The sequence below is a fragment of the Mirounga angustirostris genome, unplaced genomic scaffold (genome assembly GCF_029215605.1).
Source record: "Mirounga angustirostris isolate CCGP_5_RB_7025 unplaced genomic scaffold, mMirAng1.0.hap1 SCAF_2, whole genome shotgun sequence".
Classification (NCBI taxonomy): domain Eukaryota; kingdom Metazoa; phylum Chordata; class Mammalia; order Carnivora; family Phocidae; genus Mirounga; species Mirounga angustirostris.
Window position 1 is genome coordinate 151,415,207 of NW_026991710.1, and position 18,915 is coordinate 151,434,121.

An 18,915-nucleotide genomic window follows, 5' to 3' on the forward strand; every position below is an offset into this window, starting at 1 on the left:
TCTCTCCCAGATGGGTATGAGCTTCTAGGAGACAGAGAACAAATATTGTTCATCTTTGCATCATCCCACAAGCCTGGCATGTAGAAAGTGCTGCATAAAATGCCGGCTAACCTAGTGAACAAATGAATGAACTGCATCAACAAAAGCCACTCTGCATGGAGCTGTACTTTATGCGTGTCTTGTTTTAGACAGTGCTGGTCAATGTACCTTCCTTTGCCAGAGCCTGTAGAGATGCAATTAGTAGAGAGAAGACATTAGTAGAGATGATATTAGCAGAGAATTAAAGTCATGGGCTTGGTATTTGCCAGGTCCCGTGCTAGGATACACACATTATCTCATTAATCCTCCCAACAATATAATGATGTATTATTGTTATCTCCATTGTACAGATGAGTAATCTGAGGCTCAAAGTTCAATCTGAGGCTCAAAGTTCAGTAGCTCCCCAAAGATCCCCCTGGTGATGTGAGTTTTCTTCTTTAGGAGTCCGAGGCTATCCTCACTCTGCTGTATCACCTGAGCTGTTTGGACCAGAAGCTTCGGATCCTTTCTCCTGGGGAGTGGCTTCAGCTCTTTTGTCCTGATGCATTAGTGAATCTGAGATGCCTCGACTTACAGGATCCCAACTGGTGTGGAGACCTCCTACTCTCTTGCCTCTGGCCCCCAGTTCCACATCCCAAAAGATTGGCTCATGGAAATCATCAGGTCCTGGGTGCAGGATGCCACTTGGTTGCCTTGTCTGGACCATGACTGCTTCACCCAGTGCCCCATTGTGACCTTGATTGTCAGGCTGTGAGATAGTAGGCACAGAGAGCAAAACCAGACTTGGTCCCTCTGAATTGAATCTGCACAATCTCACCTGAAGTCTTTCCATTGACTTGAGTAAAGACCAGAGCCAATGAAAGGATGGAAAGATGGAAGAGTGGTACTTCTGCTGCCCGTCACCCTGCTGCTGCCCTGGGCACACAGCTCCCTAGCACGTAGGTGTCTCGTGGTGTTCTTGTGTCTGTGCCTAACTGGGGCCCTTGCTCTTTGGGGTGCAGGAGGATCACCTGGGGAACTTGTTCAAAAGGTCAAGTTCTAGGATGCTAATTCCACAGTTCTGAGTGGGATCCAGGGAACTGCACTTTTGATAAGCCCCTTAAGTGAATCCCATGCAGGGGGCACCCGGACCAGACTTTCAGATCATTGCTCCCACAACACCTTCAACTTTAAAGTTACATGCGGAGTGCGTGTGTGTGTGTGTGTGTATTTTATGTCTATGTTAGGTCCCAGAGTTTTCCATAGTGAATGGCTGATGTAAGAAAACCCTTTGAGAGGGGTAACCAGCCATCAAGCTGGAGATGCAACTAGCCATATTCCTGCAGCTTCAAGGCCATGAGTAAGGCTGCTTCTCTTGGAAAACATTCTGAAGGATCATGTGGAGCCTTACTGGCCTAATGCAAACAGTAACATGATATAACTATAATAAAGGCAGTGTATTAATAGCTACTATGGATTCTCCCTGGGTCCTGAGACTTTCTGGAAATTTGTGTTATGTTCAGTCAGTTGTTGGTTGACAAATATTATAAACATCTACCATGTACCAGGAGTCAGTTTTTAGGAGTCAGTTTATAACAGAGAATGACATACTCGTTTCCTTGCTCATGCAGTTTTACTATCTAATGAGGGGAAGAATGTATTAAACATATAATATGAGTAAATAAGTTAATTTCAGTTCCTATTAAATGATATAAAGCACGAAAATAGGCTTATATGATGGAAGGCCTATAGGTGGTTGTTGAGACACTACTAGTAGGTGGTCTCACAAGGGCTTTCAGGAAACCTCAGGAAGGCTTTGAGATCCATCTGATAAGAAGGAGACAAGAAGCAGATGTGACAGCAAGTGCAAAGGCCCTGAGCAGTGAATGAGCTCAGTATGTTTTGGAGGCACACAGACTGGTGTTGCCAGAACAGAATGAATGGGAAGAGGGCACTGAAGAGAGATGGCCTCAGAGGGGCCAGTGGGGTCCAGATCATGCTGAACCTCATAAAGGCACAGTAAGGACTTTGGATTTGATTCTGGTTACAATGGGAACCCATCAGAGAGTCTAAACAGGAGAGTGAGAAATGAGAGATACTTGAGGAAGAGAAACTGGCTGCTGCAGAGGATAAAGTGTGCAGGGACAAGAGTGAGTGAGTATGAAGGGATCATGGCCTGGATGGATTTAGAGCAGGAGGCATGGAGGGAAGGGTTTGGTTTTTGGATATCTTTTGGCAATGCTGACTATACTGGCTGATGCATTGGATGCCAGGAGACAGAGAAGAGGAGGAGTCAAGGATAACTCCCAGATGATATTCTTGCCTAAGCAAACAGATACATATAGGTACCATTTACTGAACTGTGGACAACTTACAGGAAGGAAGATTTGGACTGGGGTCAGGTAAGTTGATAGTTCCATTGGGCCACATTAAGTTTGAGGTGCCTCTTAGACATTCTTGTGAGATATTGAGTAGGGCAGTTGGTTAAGAGTTGAGGGCTGAGTGGAGAGGTCTGAGAGGTCAAATGTGAGATCTTCTGTATAAAGATAATATTGGAAGTTATGGCTGGGAGGAGATACCCTAGCTAAAATGCAAAGAGAGAGAAGTGGTCTGAGGACTGAGACTTGGGTTTTAGAAGGGCAGGAGGATTCAGCAGAAGAGCATAAGTATGGCCATTGATGTAGAAAGACAACTAGGAAGTACATTCTCCCACTAAAATTTTGCCCAGAGATGACCCCAGATTTTACCAAGGGTCTTGGGCAAAACCCAGACCTCTTTCTCCTTGTTCCAGACTAAAGTGAAGCCAAATGCCATCCCTCTAAATCAATGTTACATGAAATGTTACATTAACACAGCATGTGTTAATACTTATATTTGTGTTAAAGATGGGGACACTGAAGCTTAGAGATGTTAAATCACTGGCTCCAAGTCACACAACCAGCAAACAATGCAGCCAACTCAGAACTTCTGACTCCAAACCCCACCTCCTTCCCTCTTTACCAGGTGCCCTGCCACCCAGGACAGAGCCAGGAACTTTTCATATTAAGACCACAGCACCTTCTGCACACTTGAGTTCTGTCTCTCCAGTCATTCTCTTTCTCTCATAGTCACCAACATATCAGTAGAATCTTTAGGGAGAAAGAATATTTTTCTGAGACACCTGGATAGTATGGGCAAAGAGAAACCACTTTGGACTAAAAAGCCGAAATGAGACCTTCCTATCTTAATCTGCTTGGTCAGATCCCTGGGTCTGGATCAATCAGTCACTTGGGAAAATTCTAGAGTCTGAAGTTATTTCAGTTATATTCAGGTGGGACTTGCAAAGGGACATCTCTGCCCACCCCCCCAAACCCCCGTGGAATTTTGCTCTGTGGTGCTGACAGACCCAAAAATTCATTTCTTTCTCTATCTACAGAAAATAGAGCCCCTTGGGATCCTAGGGACTCTCTTAAAATTCACAACCACAGGTCTTCTATTTTTCAAGTCAATCCCAATTCTACGTAATTTTCAACAAAGTTGAGCCATTAGCATATGAAAATATGAAAAAATTACTGTACTTGTATGAGACTTTTCATGTAAATACATGGACATTTCAGTATGCATGATGATTGGCAGCCTGACATCAATATCAATAAAGCATTTAAAATGTTGTAATTGAAATCATATACCTCTTAAGGAAAAATTAAGAATAAGGAAGCTAAAATTTATATATAAGAATTTGAATAAAGATGACATTTTACATTAATGTAATTCAAGTAAAAATATTTCCCCCTCACCATTTTGAACTGTAAAAGTAGTGTTTTAGAACGGGAAAGAAACTTAGAGGTAATTTAATTAAATCCCCTAATTTCTTAAAGTTTTTATTTAAATTCCACTTAACATACAATGTAATATTAACTTCAGGTGTACAATATAGTGATTCAACACTTCCATACAACACCTGGTGCTCATCATAAGTGCACTCCTTGAGAAAACTAAAGACTCTACAAGTGGCCTGTTCCACTATAGAGAAATTCCACAAAGAATATACAAATATTTAATACAAATAATATACAATTGGGTTCCCAGGGACTCTCCTGAACTTCATGTGCACGGGTCTCAGATTGTCTAGGTCAGGCTCAATTCTGTGCAAATGCCAACAAAGTAGAATATAACTATATGGCAGAATTTTTATACTTCTGTAAGATTTTTCATACCACCCTGCAGTTTCCACCCACTGATGGTGGATCTGAACAACCCTGATGCCTCATCTTTAAGAAAATCCTGCAAGAGTCTGAAGGCCTGAGTCTTCTTTCCTTTCATGTTTCTTATAAGGCTTCTTATGTTGGCCACTCATCTCTGAATAGACTCCATTTGTTAATGTCATTCTTACCTGTGTGGCTCCAGACTGACAACCATTCAAATGCTGCCATCTATGAGGCAGAGAGCTTAGCAGTGATGTCATGTTGTCAGCATCTTATGGTTGATATTTTCATATGAAAACTTCCAACCTCCCTTCACAATCTAGAGCTTTGGATGTATTATTTTTCTACCTGGAGTTGCAAGTCTATTCGTTATTGAGTTTGATATTGATGGTTCATGCCCAGGATTCAGATCTGGCCAGATAATTTTCAATCTCAATTCTGTAATCTGTAATATTAGTTCTTGCTCAGTTTCATGTCATGCATTATTGTGTACTTTTCCCCCAAGTTTAAGATGACTTTTTACCCATTTAAATTTTAAAGGTATCTATTAGCACTAGCTTGGTTTGGTATCCTACTGCCAATCCAATACTCCCAGACCTTCAGCAAAAACTACTGATATATCATAGTCCCTTTTTCTGTTGAGCTTAGATGCACCTTTGGACCTGTTTTACATAGAGGACTGCAGATAGACACTGCCCCCCAATCAGACTTAGCTCTCCAGGTGAAATCTTTTCTCCACCTCATTCCAGAATTGCAGGTACACACAGATTTGAAGATCAATGCTTTGGATGTAATGTCTCAATCTGTTTGACGTTCACCTTAGAGAGCAATCATCAAATCACATACCATCATTTTAGCCAAATAAGATTCCCAAAGAATTGAGCAGAGGCTTTGTTGAAATATAGACATACCATGAAAGCTACGGGCAAGAAGAATAGATAATTAGAGTTCAGAACCAGACACACGTGACTGAAAAATCCCTATCTGTCTCATACAAGCTAAATAATCATGGGCAATCACATGATGTCTCAGAGATTATTTCTTCATCTATAAAATGGGAATAATAAAACATATCTTAGAGGTTTGCTGGGAATATTAAATGTCTCACACACATGCACAATGCAGAAGCTGACTCATACTAGGTGCTCAAAAAGTAGTAGTTACTATGTCGCAAAAGACTGATATATTAGGGATTTTTAACTATGAATCTAATCTGACTCCCAATCATCAGTAATTTTGTTTAAACTTTCATAAATTATTATTTTATTTAAGTATTTAGAAAATTTCCCAGAGATCCAACTTTGCCTTATTGTATATTAATTCTAAGATTTCCCTGTTGGCCCTGAAAACTCAACATTTCCATCAGAGATTGGGGTGCAGGGTCCTTGCCGTGTGTGGTGTTCCACTGGGAATGCCAAAACATCTCCTTTGACAGGAGCAATGTGGGTGAACTAGATATTCCTGGGCACCAGTTCCTTATTCTCTCTTTGCATCTTCAAATGAAATAACACCTCTATGGGCCACCTACTGTCCCCCTGCCCAAGGCTTTCTGATTTAGGAACTCAAAAGACAGCTGACTCTGTAGGTATGAACTAAGGTCCCTCAATTCCTGATAACCTGTACAGGTCATTAGTAGGTCAAGGATTTTACCACTGATATTAAGACCTTTACTTCCCTCCCCGTCCATCCATCCAACCATCCATCCATTCATTTATTCATAAGCATGTATTGGGTTTCCACCATGTACTAGTCTCTAAGTCAGATAATGGGGATATGAAAATTAGCAAAACATGCAACATGCCTTCTGCCTTCATAGAGATTAGAATTTAATGGAGGAAATAGACTTCAGCAGTTTCACAAATATATAATTTCTGTTGTTAGTGTTCTGAGTGGAAAGTAGGGTGTCAGAAAAGAAAGTTATACTGACAGTAGGTTATATAATCTTGAAAGGCAAGGAAGATTTCTAAAAGGACTTTATAACTGAGCTAAAATGTGAGGGATACACAGGAATTAAAAAGGCAAAGAGGGGCAAGACAGATGAGGGAGGAGCCTGTCTTTCTGGCAGAGGCATGGGGAAAAGCCCTGAGATAGGAAGGAGCAGGGTACTTCTGGGGAGCTGAAGAGCCAAGAAAGTTGGAGGAGAGAAACCCAGAGGCAGAGATAAGCAGTAGCAGTGCTGGTCATTGGCAGTGGTTATGGTAAAATGTGGTAGTAATGAGTGGTGTGATGAGGGTGACGTGGTAGGGACATGTGGTGGTGAGGTTGTATGTTATGTTGGATGGTGGCAAGGTTGTGTGGTCATGAGGTTGTGTGCTGTGATGACCTGTGATGTGGGGACATATGGTGGGGATATGTAGTGGTAGGGTTGTGTGGTGGCGGGGTGGTATGGCTATGGTGGTATTTGGTGATGGTAACGTGGATGGTAGTGATGTGTGGTATGGAGATGGTTTGAATAGATATACCTTTCATATTATACTTGTCTGTGGAAATTTTTGAATGTCATTGTCTTTTCTCCCCATGCATAAACATGGTTAACACGTAGAAGGCCTAGTGGTAATGAAAACAGACTCTGGAACCAGACTGCCTAGGTTCAAATCTTAGCTCAGTTGCATAACAGCTTTTGGGTCTTGGCCAGATGTCCTAAGCATTAAACTTGCCTTATTGGCTCACCTTTAAATTGGGGCAATAATAATTTCAGTTATCTCATGGAGTTTACGTGAGAATTAAATTGTTTTATGCAAAACAGAATGGTGCCTGGCAAGTAGTAAGCACTCAACATTTTAGATTTTATGATATTTATTTTTCTCATTACTCAAATGACACTTGAAAGACACCAAAAGATCTCAAAACAATCCTATCACAAAGGAAATGCCAAAAGTTTTATTCCTTTTAAGGTGCAATTGGAATGCCTAGAATTAAGTGAAAAACGGTGCCACTAATCATAATAGGAAATGCAGGAGAGCAATCAGTTAGGAAGGGAGGGGCTGATCACTTTTCCTTTGCCTGTAGAATTTCTGATGTCTGTGTCATCCAGGTATAGAAGTTGAAAATATGAGTCCAGAGCTAAAAAGGATTTTATGATCTATGTAAAGACACCATACCATGGCCCTATTTCAAATAAATGAATACTCCCATTTGGGCTTCCTTACTGAGAGGCAAAAACAAGATCCAGCTCCAGGGTTTGTGGTTGTGTCTCCCTTCCCACAAGCTCTCAGAGGGATACCCTTCCAAAAAGCAAAGCTATGGTGAAGGAAGGAGTCATTGTTCCCCCATAAGCACAATATTACAATTTTGATGACTTTCATAGGCATTAGGAAGCATCATTCTTGTTTGATGGATCTCCCACCTGGTGTTAACCTGGCTAAGCCATTGCTATCTGTGTGCTGGGGAGGCAAGAAGAAGGGGGCACTGTATTTAAGTTTCTTTCAAGCCAACCAACCTTGACTGTTGGGCCCTGGTTCTCTTGTCCCTCTTCTTTCTTTTTGCTTTTAGTGACATGTGGCCAAAGAAAAAGTAGCAAACCTGAGAAATCAGAAACTTTGGAAATCATAGGCGGGGAACCTGCAGACCTTACAGATTTTCCATGGCAGGTGAGTATTCTTTACTACGGGAAACATCTCTGTGGAGGATCGATCCTCAGCATGTGGTGGATTTTGACTGCGGCCCATTGCTTCATAAACAGAAGTAAGTAAGTATTCCAAACAGAGTTTTTTTTTAACCAATGTGGTAGAATATTTGTCCTTACATGCTTATTATTCTCCTGGAAACTCCACCCAGTTTTGTCAGTCACAAAATGAAATACCAGGAGGTTAACTATATGTCTGTGTGACTGAATATCACACTTTGCAAGTAGTGCAGACGCTGTTCTCCTCCTAGGATGTTTTACATCTTACTTCATGGGACCCAAATGGCAGAACAAGTGTTCTTTGGACTTCTCAGCATCTTGCCAAGTGCATGTGGTCCCGGTCCAAACCTTTGGAAAGTACTTCCCTAAGTATTTGCTATTACTTGGGGGGAAAGTAAGCTGACAGTGACCACAGAGTCAGAGACTCCTAGAAGGGATTGGGACCCAAGGGCAGGGCACCAGACCTGGTTGCATGGCAGAAGTTCCTGAGGTGCTATCTTAGCTCAAGTCCATACATCAGTATTTTTGAGAAACTTCCCAGGTGTTTGTTAGTAGTTAGTCCACCTCTTCTTGTAAATCAAGATCAAGTCCTTCAATGACTTGTGCATAGCATGACTTTCAGACATCTGTTAATAAAATTTACAAGTGAATTTGCCCACGAGGCCATCAAGGCAAAAGCTGGTTGGCAACAGGGCAAGACTGGAACTCAGGTCTGTCTTCTTCTGCCCAGTCAGGGCCCAAGTGCATGGTCCCAGATGCCTCCATCCCTCCAGCTCTCAGGATCACAGTCTCACACTGGTGGGATTATTTTCTCTTAAGGCCCACCTTTTTAACCCTTCCACCACTTACCCTTTTTTCTCCTTCTTTTGTTTTTACATAAGATCTGGCTTGGAGATTATACATAGTGAAAGAAATGTTGGCACCAAGAACTCGAAGAGGATGAAAGTGGACAAGCTAATTACTCACCCTTATTTTGACAGCTGGTTCTTGGACAATGACATTGCTTTGCTCTTGCTCAAATCTCCATTTAAGTTGGATGCCCAGAAAGTACCCATCTGTCTTTCAGAGGTCACTGACATAGAGAGATGGCAAAACTGCTGGGTGACTGGATGGGGTATTACCAGTGAGTTACTATAGCCCAACCCAGTGGGGGATGGCAACCTGGTTGATGTTTACAATGAGAAAGTAAACTCTGGAGGCTCTGCTAGCTCTAGGAAGTCTACCTGGTGGGTTTGGAAACTTACAGTTCTCATTTAAAGACCCACGATGAACCTTAATCTCAGTCCACATGTGAATCATTCTTCCTTGGCCTTCTTGGGCTCCTGTAGCAAATTTTATGTCCATATTATAGAACACAAACCCTAAATAGGGTCTCAGTGGATAACCCAGGAAGAAGTGTTCAGAGTCCAAGGGTGACTTGGAGGAATTTTGAGGGACATATTGATGGGCAAAGGGGTGGCAAAATGGACTGGGCTCCAAGAAGTCCACAGTAATGTCAGCAGAGCAGCTCTGTTTCAATTGATGGTGTCAGCTCTGCTCCCCTATAACAAAGGGTTTGGTGGCCCAAATATTTGAAAACCACTGATCCAGGCCAAGGAGAAGGGGATAAACTGAATATAAATTTGTCCTTATAGAGTCAACCTGTAAACTACACCCACCACTTTGCCCAACCAACTCATAAAATGGTGAACTTTTGTCATTTTTTTTGGTCAATGTGTCTTACTCCAAAATCTAAAGAACAGAAAAAAAATTCCAGTCAGTGCCAGTCTTCTAAGTAGGCACACAAATGACAATACATTGATTCTCACATGGTCCCAAAGCTCAGAGCTGTTTTACAATTCCTCATGGGGAATTACCCTTGGAAGCTTTTCATGAACTTCAAAAAAGGCCACCTTCTTAATTTAGAGTTCCTCTTGTGTCATTCAGCACATATTCATTGATCCCCTTCCAGGCAGTGTTCTAGGCTCTGAGAATTCAGCAATATACAAAAAGGGAAATATCCTCATCTGCGGAGAATAAACATTCTAGGTGTTAGGTTCACCTCTTAGATAGACAGTGAATTACTCAAAGGCTCTGACATGATTCAAATCCATCTTTATGAGCCATGGGCCCCAGGACAGAACTTGCAGAACTTGTCATCATGGGTTTTCTTTACTTTCTTAAGGATTTAAATGAAATACCTTTTTAGGACCGTAGAGTTGACACCTTCTGCAGAGTGAGAAGAGTACACTTAGGCTGAGATCCAATAGAGACCCAGTTGTGGGGAGCTCTGGATTCAAAGAGGATGGGCTTGAGAGTCTCCTGAACACCTCTCCATCCTGTCCTCACTAAGTCCAAATTTGGGTAGTTCTCTAAGCCATATGGTAGTTCCTTTGTCATTGAGGCAAAAAGACATGATGGGGAGTGGGTGCTTGACCTCAACCCAAAGGGACCACTTTGAGCTCAGGTTCCTCTCCCTATCTGCTTCTTCTTTGGGTCAGTTCCTATGCAAAGTACAAGTCAACAGCTGAACAAAGTCAACATCAACTTGGTCAAACGGGAAATGTGCTCCTCTGTTATGCCTGTGCTCACCAAGAACATGCTGTGTGCTGGGAACACTCAAGAAGGGATGGACTCCTGCCAGGTAATGGAGCTTGTCCCTTGCTTAGAGAGGGCCTGCCACAGAGGGCTGGTCAATATTTCCAGGATAATTGCCTCCCTTCTTCCTCCTCTGGATAAGTTTCCTAAAGCTACTGTAACAAATTATCACCAACAGGGTGGATTCAAACAACAGAAATGTATTCTCTTATAGCTCTGGAGTCTGAATCAAGGCATTGGTAGGGCCATGCTCTCTTTGGAGGTTCTAGGGGAGGATACCTCCTGGGCTTTTCCTGCTTCTGGTAGTTTCCAGCAATTGGTGGCATTCCTGAGCTTGTAGATGAATCACTCCACTTTCTGCCCCCATCTTCATGTGGACTTCTCCCCGTATGTGTGTCTCCTATTTTCTCTTCTTATAAGGATTTCAATTGTTGGATTAGGACCCACCCTAATCCAGTAGGACTTCACTTAATTTAACTCAATACATTTGCAAAAGAACTATTTCCAAATAAGCTCACATTCTGAGGTTCCATGTAGACTCGAATTTGAGAGGGATGCTATTCAGCCCAGTACAGATGCTCTGTAACCAAAGGGAGACTGTGTGGGACAGTGGTTAGGGGTGCAGTTTCCTTTAGCTTCCCTCTTAGCTCCTCTACTTATGGCCTGTGAATTCCCTCTATGCTTGTGCTTTTTCAAATGTCCTCATCTGTAAAATGGGAATATTAAGAGTTCCTACCTTCTAGGACTATTGTGAAAATTAAGTGAGTCAATGCACAAAACAGCACAGAGCAGAGGATGGTCATAGTAAATTCTATAAATATAATTTTCTCCATCACCATCTCTTATACCTGTTCAGTGCTTAATAAAGTACAAACCACTCCCACAAATACACAAAAGCGTTGCAAACTAGCCCTAGGAAGCAGGCTTATTTCAGATGAGGAAACTGAGGATCAGGGAAGCCGACAGCCTTACAGAGGACATGGTGGCAAGTTAAACTACAGACCCAGAATTCTAATGAAGGCACCCTGTCTTCTGAGATTAGAGCCATCTTTTGGGGTCCAGTAGAAACAGGGGCTCCAAATCCATCAGCCCAGCCTGGTCATGCCCAAACTTGGCTAGTTCAACAGCCACAGAAATGCTGGGAACTACTATTGAGTACAGACTTGCCAGCTAGCAGGGCAGTAGAGGGCTTCACAGTTGTCGTTTCCTTCCATCCACACAGTATTGCAGGAAAGGTAGTTATTATCACCAGCATCAAAGCCAAATGCTAAATGCTAAAGAAAAATTTCATATTCTCCCAGCTAAATCCTCCCCCTGGAGTATGAACCAAGATCTGCTGGGCTTCAGAAATAGAAGATCTTAACTGTACTGCTGTTCTGCCTGACATCCTTCACATAGATCCCCTCATCCCCACAGAAGAGATTGTAATTCTTCATTTTATTTCATTTTTTAATTTAATTTTATTATATTAGTCACCATACAATACATCACTAGTTTTCGATGCAGTGATCCACGCTTCATTGTTTTCATATAACACCCAGTGCTCCATGCAGTACGTGCCCTCCTTAATACCCATCACCAGGCCAACCCATCCCCCCACCCCCCTCCCCTCTAACACCCTGTTTGTTTCTCAGAGTCCATAGTCTCTCATGGTTCAGCTCTCCCTCCGATTTACCCCCCTTCAGTTTTCCCTTCCTTCTCCTAATGTCCTCCATGCTATTCCTTATGTTCCACAAATAAGCGAAACCATATGATAATTGACTTTCTCTGCTTGACTTATTTCACTTAGCATAATCTCCTCCAGTCCTATCCAAGTTGATGTAAAAGTTGGGTATTCATCTTTTCTGATGGCTGAGTAATATTCCATTGTATATATGGACCACATCTTCTTTATCCATTCATCTGGTGAAGGGCATCTCGGCTCCTTCCACAGTTTGGCTATTGCGGACATTGCTGCTATGAACACTGGGGTGCATATGGCCTTCTTTTCACTACATCTGTGTCTTTGGGGTAAATACCCAGTAGTGCAATTGCTGGGTCATAGGGTAGCTCTATTTTTAATTTTTTGAGGCACCTCCACACTGTTTTCCAAAGTGGCTTTACCAACAGTGTAAGAGGGTCCCCCTTTCTCCACAACCTCTCCAACATTTGTGGTTTCTTGCCCTGTCCATTTTTGCCATTCTAACTGGTGTAAGGTGGTAGCTCAATGTGGTTTTGATTTGAATTTCCCTGATGGCTAATGATGATGAACATTTTTTCATGTGTCTATTAGCCATTTGTATGTCTTCTTTGGAGAAGTGTCTGTTCATGTCTTCTGCCCATTTTTTGACTTGATTATTTGTTTTTTGGCTGTTGAGTTTGAGAAGTTCTTTATAGATCTTGGACACAGAATGGGAGAAGATATTTGCAAATGACACTACAGATAAAGGGCTGGTATCTAATTCTTCATTTTAAAGAAAGGTCAGGGGACTTTCCAATGACTTCAGGGAATCTGGTAAAGAACAGTTTGGTTCAAAGTTAGTTGATGGGCACAGCGATTTGTTTATGATAACAATCTGGTTTAGAAAAAATCAAATAAATCCATATCCTGTTTGCTTTGTTTTATTTGTTTTAGATTTGGATTTTTGGCATATTATTGAATGGTGCTTCTTTTCAACTTTTTTTGTGTGTCACTTAATATTTTAAAAAATAAATCTTTGTAAGCTGTGAAAAAATATGTACCACCTGATCCTACTTCTGTAAAATAACAATGATGTATTCATATTTGCATACTCAAGGCTGTGGACAATTATATTTGACTAAGGGGTTGCCTCTGCATGGCTAGAATTATAAATGTTGTTTATTTCGTTTATTTATTTGAGTACGTGGTAGGGAAAATGCAAATGTTATAGATGGATATACAGTGAAAAGGAAGTTTACCTCTTACACTTGTCATCCTTTTCACTCTCCAGAGAAACCCTTTTTACCATGTTACCTTATCTTTCCTGAAATATTATTTTCATATACAATCATATGTGTGTTTATATATAAATTTACTTATTTATATAATTATGGGTATTCTGCATGTTCTTTTTCCATATCTGAGATTTCTAATTTTCTTTGATGAAGATACATAAATTTTAATAGAATTTAGTAAGTCACAGAGATGAAAAGTATAGCATATGGAATATAGTGAATAGTGTTGTAATAACGTTGTATGGTGACAGAGGGGAACTACACTTATGGCATTGTATAAATACAAAGAATCATCAAATCACCATGTTGTGCACCTGAAACTAGTATGACATTGTCTGTCAACTATACTTAAATAATAAAAGTGTAAAATAAAGAAATGGCCCAAACATTTGGGGGCATTGAAAGATTGTGTGTTCCTCAATTTTCTTGTCAATGATGTCCATTCCCTTTATTTGTGCTTATTTGGCAATCTTTTTCATGATGCTTTAAAATGTGTAAAGTGTTTCAAATTTAATGTTTTAAACCACAATATAACATTTTGACTCACTTTTTGTATCTTTTGCATTTTGTATATATCAGTTTGTGCACTTATTGTATTCAACCAATTACCTATTATGAGGCATAATGGATTTTTGTTTTTGTTTTTTACTTTTTGCTATTATGAACAATATAGTAAGACGAAACTGGTTGGCTGAAAATAGATTTAAAGTAAAGTAAAGAATTCTGAAAAACTACAAAAAGTGCTTAGAGGCAAAATGGATTAAAAAACCACTCCTTGGTACACCAAAATGAACACATGCAACTAGATGATAATGATTTTGATGGATATTCATTTTTTTAAGCAAACTGTCGTTCACTGCCATTGCTTTTGACCAAATGGTTTGCCACTTTGTCTGACAGTCATGGGGCTGGGAGTATAGTCATGTTAGTTGGAGAGCCTAATCAAACTGTCCTCTCATCAAAAGACACTATAAATGCTTTTTGCCTTGTGCCATTTGCCCACACCTCAATAGGCTATAGAAGTAATTTGCTATTGTCCCTCCCACTCCCAAACAACTTTTGTCTCCTAGGGTGACAGTGGGGGGCCTCTGGTTTGCCAGAAAAAAGACAACCAAAGCGTATGGTACCAGGTGGGCATTGTCAGCTGGGGAGAGGGCTGTGGCCGGAAGAAAAAGCCTGGAGTGTATACGAAGGTGTCTAATTATCTGTTATGGATTAACATGGAGACCACACTGTCAGGAAGGCCCTACATGCATGAGCCAGACTCTGGGTACAGTTTGCTTCAATCACCCTGGGCCATCTTGTTACTGTATTTTGTGATACTTCTATTACCTCTGTGATTAAACACTAGTGCCTCAAAACCAAGTGTCCTCGGTTTTTGGAATAAGGTTAAGGGTGGGGTGCAAGGGATTCTCATAGTTTTAGTTGTGCCTGAAATAGTCATATACCCATAGGAGTGCTTATGATATACCTGGGACCTACTACACAGCCGATTGTTCCCTTGGAACTTGGAGCCAGGCTACCAATTTCAGCTTGAGGCCCCTCCAGAGGTTTGGATGGAGTACCCCTGCATGCAGAGGGGCATGCCAAGGATCTCTGAAACAGAAATCCTATTCTTTTCTCTCCTATAAACAGATATCCTTCCACAGATTCTTTCATTTTCCAAAGGAGTAGACAGTTCCCCATTTTGGGGGGGTCTTGAAATAACATTCCAACTTTTCTCTCTCCCCTCATTTGTAGCTAATCCCTGAGACCTACAGATTTGGTCTTCAGAAAGATACTTTTCTTCACCTTCTTTTGCTTCCATAGCTATCACCCGGTCCAGAGCCCCATTAAATACTGTTCTGGGCTCTCAGAGATCATGTGGAAAAATGCTATGATTCAGGATCAGGAAATCATTGAAGTAGAAACATCCTAGAGATGAGATGGGAAAGAAACACATAGCTAAATGGGTTATAGTAGTCAAGACACCTTTGCATGCAAACATCAGAAACAACCTGAAGCAAAAAAAATGATAAATATATTGGGGTAGCACAAAATCAAAGGAATTACTTTTCTAGTAAATAGCTGTCTAAAAGTTTGACAGTCCGAAATAAGTCAAACAGAGAAAGACATGTATCATATGACCTCACTGATATGAGGAATTCTTAATCGCAGGAAACAAACTGAGGGTTGCTGGAGTGGAGGGTGGGGTGGGAGGGAGGGGGTGACTGGGTAGTAGACACTGGGGAGGGTATGTGCTCTGGTAAGCGCTGTGAATTGTGCAAGACTGTTGAATCTCAGATCTGTACCTCTGAAACAAATAATGCAATATATGTTAAGAAAAAAAAAAAAGAAGAAGAAGGTAGCAGGAGGGGAAGAATGAAGGGGGGGAAATCGGAGGGGTAGACGAACCATGAGAGACGATGGACTCTGAAAAACAAACAGGGTTCTAGAGAGGAGGGGGGTGGGAGGATGGGTTAGCCTGGTGTTGGGTATTGAGGAGGGCACATTCTGCATGGAGCACTGGGTGTTATGCACAAACAATGAATCATGGAACACTACATCTAAAACTAATGATGTAATATATGGGGATTAACATAAGAATAAAAAAATTTTAAAAATTAAAAAATAAAAAAAATAAAAGTTTGACAGTCCAAGACTACATTTTGGACCATCTGAAAGAGTGGATGGACCTTCCATCCTTCATCCAATCACCCACAAGCATAATTTTTCCAACCAGACAAGAGGTAATAAGTGGCATTCTTTTCTGAGGCAACTCAGCACATTTTTGAGGAGAGAGGGAGAAGCTGTACTCAAAAAGATGGGTGTTTTTATATGAGTTTGCCTAAAGTAGAATTCCTTGAGCTGTGAATAACAACAAAATAAAACAAAAAGGTGAAATCTGTTCTGCATATACATAGTGAAAGGGAAGAAAAGAGGATGAAAAGAATTTCTCTGTGCTGGTTCTCATTGGCTGCATCAGAACAGGACAGCTTGGCCACCATCTGAATCTAGAGAGTGGGTGAAGAAGCATTTCAGTAGATGAGAGCAGGGCGAATCAGTACGTAGTTGTTTTGCCAAAACTGCTGAGCTACCCCAAACTTTTGATTATTGGTAAGCAGGGAAATAGAGCTACAAGCAGATGAGTAACTGTTGCTGAGAAAGGTAGGTTTATAAGAATTTCTTCTTTTTCATGAAAGAAGCAGCAGTGACAGCAACTTGGTCTTCAACTTGGCCTTCAGAGGGCAGAGGCTGGGAGAGACTGAGAAGCCACAATCCTGTGCCCTCAGCTCAGGGCAGAAGTTAACAGAGAAGCTGAAAACAGCCTGGCCCCTCAGCCAGGATCCTGTGAAAGGGAGTGTGTGCAGGAAGGGGGCTGCTTTGACTCCATTACAAAGCATGTTGTCAAAGTTTCTGACTTTTGCCAATCCTGCAAGGAAGAAATAAGAGCTCAACTAGTAACTTTTTTTCTTCAAATTGAGGTATAAATTACATAGAGAAACATACCCAATTGCTTATATGTTGAGTGTGTGTCCTTTATCAGATGTATATAATTTTATTTATTATTTATTCAGCTTATATTTATTTATTTAGCTTTAACATTTAGGTCTATGATCCATTTTGAAATAATTTCCATGTATGATGTGATATGGATCAAGACTCATTTCTTCCATATACACAGCCAATTAAGTTGAAAAGACCTTCTTTTCACCCATTGAATAGCTTTGGTGTCTTGGTCTAAATCAACTGACCATAAAATATAAGTGTGGGTCCATTTATGGGATTGTTTTTGTTTGTTTGTTTGTTTTTTGCTGTCCTGGGTAGTCTAGAATTAGATGTCTGATTTGGGTTGTATTTGATATCTGATCTTGATGGTTTGTTACAACTTGAAAATAGGATACAGGTAGTCTGTAGCATGTACTCATTTAATTATCACCTATAGTACCTTAGAATGAATTAGCTATTGAAAGCAAGGTTTTGGCAGGCCAATTTGCTGTTGCAATTAACCATTAGAATGAGAAACACAAAGGCTATGGGGGTAACCTAACTGCTTAGAATAAAGCTTAAAGAAACTAGTAAACTCAGGGTTTTAGGTTTGGGGCTTAAGGCATAGTCAAGAACCAGAGAGTGTCTATATATGCTATACGAAAAGTATCTTCTCTTTTGTAGTTGCAGAGCCAATGTAGCCAAAATTTAAGTCCCCAATCTAATGCTACTAGTTGCTTAAATACAGTATAAATTTAATTCACAGCCTCTATATGTCTCTCATACAAAAGCTAGGACTAGGGGAAGAGTAGAAACCTGAAAACTGAAATCAGATATTAGGGTGGATTTATATGCATCTATTTTTAAATGGAGGTATTATAATCATTATTCATATATGGTGAAGTCAACGGATCAGGAGACAACTGTCATTGAAGAGATAGTTTGTTACAGGTTGGGAGAAGAGGGGGCACAACACACTATGTAGGACCACATGGGGAAGCATCAGGATTGGTAAAGATGCAGAAGGAGCAAAGGAAGGAGGTGGGAAAGAGGCTTTATTGTGGTTTTTGCAGGAAGGAATGAGAGAAGAAGGCTAAGCAAGCTAAGCAGGCTTGGGATTGGCTAATTTGAACAATTTCAGCAGACTCTGTGATGTAGGGACTGCGTTTAATTAACTGATGCTTGGTTCTGAGGTGATTAGGACAGAATGGTTGTGGTTCGGGGTATAAGGGTTCAATAAAGGGGCATGATTAATACAGTGTCTGAGTACTTTGACCTCACATATCCCACTGAGTCTCACTTGCTAGCAGAAAAATCCTTCCTTTCTGACAACTCCAGCCATCCTCTGATTTGAAGTACTGTAATGACCTCACATGAGCAGTTACCGTATAAAGAATGCTAATTTTCCTCTAGACTCAACCCACCAACTCTTATGACCTCCAGGTTTCTAAATACAGTTTAGTTTCATAGTATCCTACAGGAAAAAGTACAAAAATTGGATCTGGGAGGACATTAAACAACAAAAGGGTGGCAGAATTTTGCTAACATATTAGAATAAAGCTATAAAATATTGTTAAAATGAAGTTTAAAGGGGCACCTGGGTGGCTCAGTTGGTTAAGCGTCTGCCTTCAGCTCAGGTCATGATCCCGGAGTCCCAGGATCGAGCCCTGCATCGGGCTCCCTGCTCAGCAGGGAGCCTGCTTCTCCCTCTGCCCTTCACCCACTCATGCTCTCTCTGTCACTCTTGCTCTCTCTCAAATAAATAAATAAATAAATATCTTTTTTGAAAAATGAAGTCTAAGGGTGCTAGAACAGGAAGGAATGAATGTAGCACCAGATTGAGCCAAATTTTTCAATATTGTTAACTCACCACAAATTCTGGATTCAATAAACTGGTTTTAACACTTGGGAGTGGCTCTAATAGTCTGCTTGGCTGGTTAATTAAAACCTACGTTTAAAAGGGGCCCACATTAGATGTTCCATTGACAGATGAATGGCTAAAGAAGAGTGGTATTTATATACAATGGAATACTACTCAGCCATTAAAAAATGAAATCTTGCCATTTTCAACTATGTGGATGGAACTAG

General features: G+C 40.8%; 1 protein-coding gene across 4 annotated transcripts in view; it reads right to left on the reverse strand.

Annotated features, from left to right (window-relative positions):
- The window catches only part of MSRA (methionine sulfoxide reductase A), a 525,135-nt gene that overhangs the window by 35,524 nt on the left and 470,696 nt on the right, over positions 1 to 18,915 (reverse strand). For 3 of the 4 annotated variants that reach the window (XM_064585322.1, XM_064585320.1, XM_064585318.1), the window contains one exon: positions 4,942 to 9,833. The exons of the other annotated variant lie outside the window; for it this stretch is intronic. In XM_064585322.1, the coding sequence (XP_064441392.1) occupies positions 9,750 to 9,833 (84 nt within the window). In that variant the 3' untranslated portion in view covers positions 4,942 to 9,749. Of the gene's footprint in view, positions 1 to 4,941; positions 9,834 to 18,915 lie in introns of those variants that run through there. 4 annotated transcript variants of the gene reach the window in all.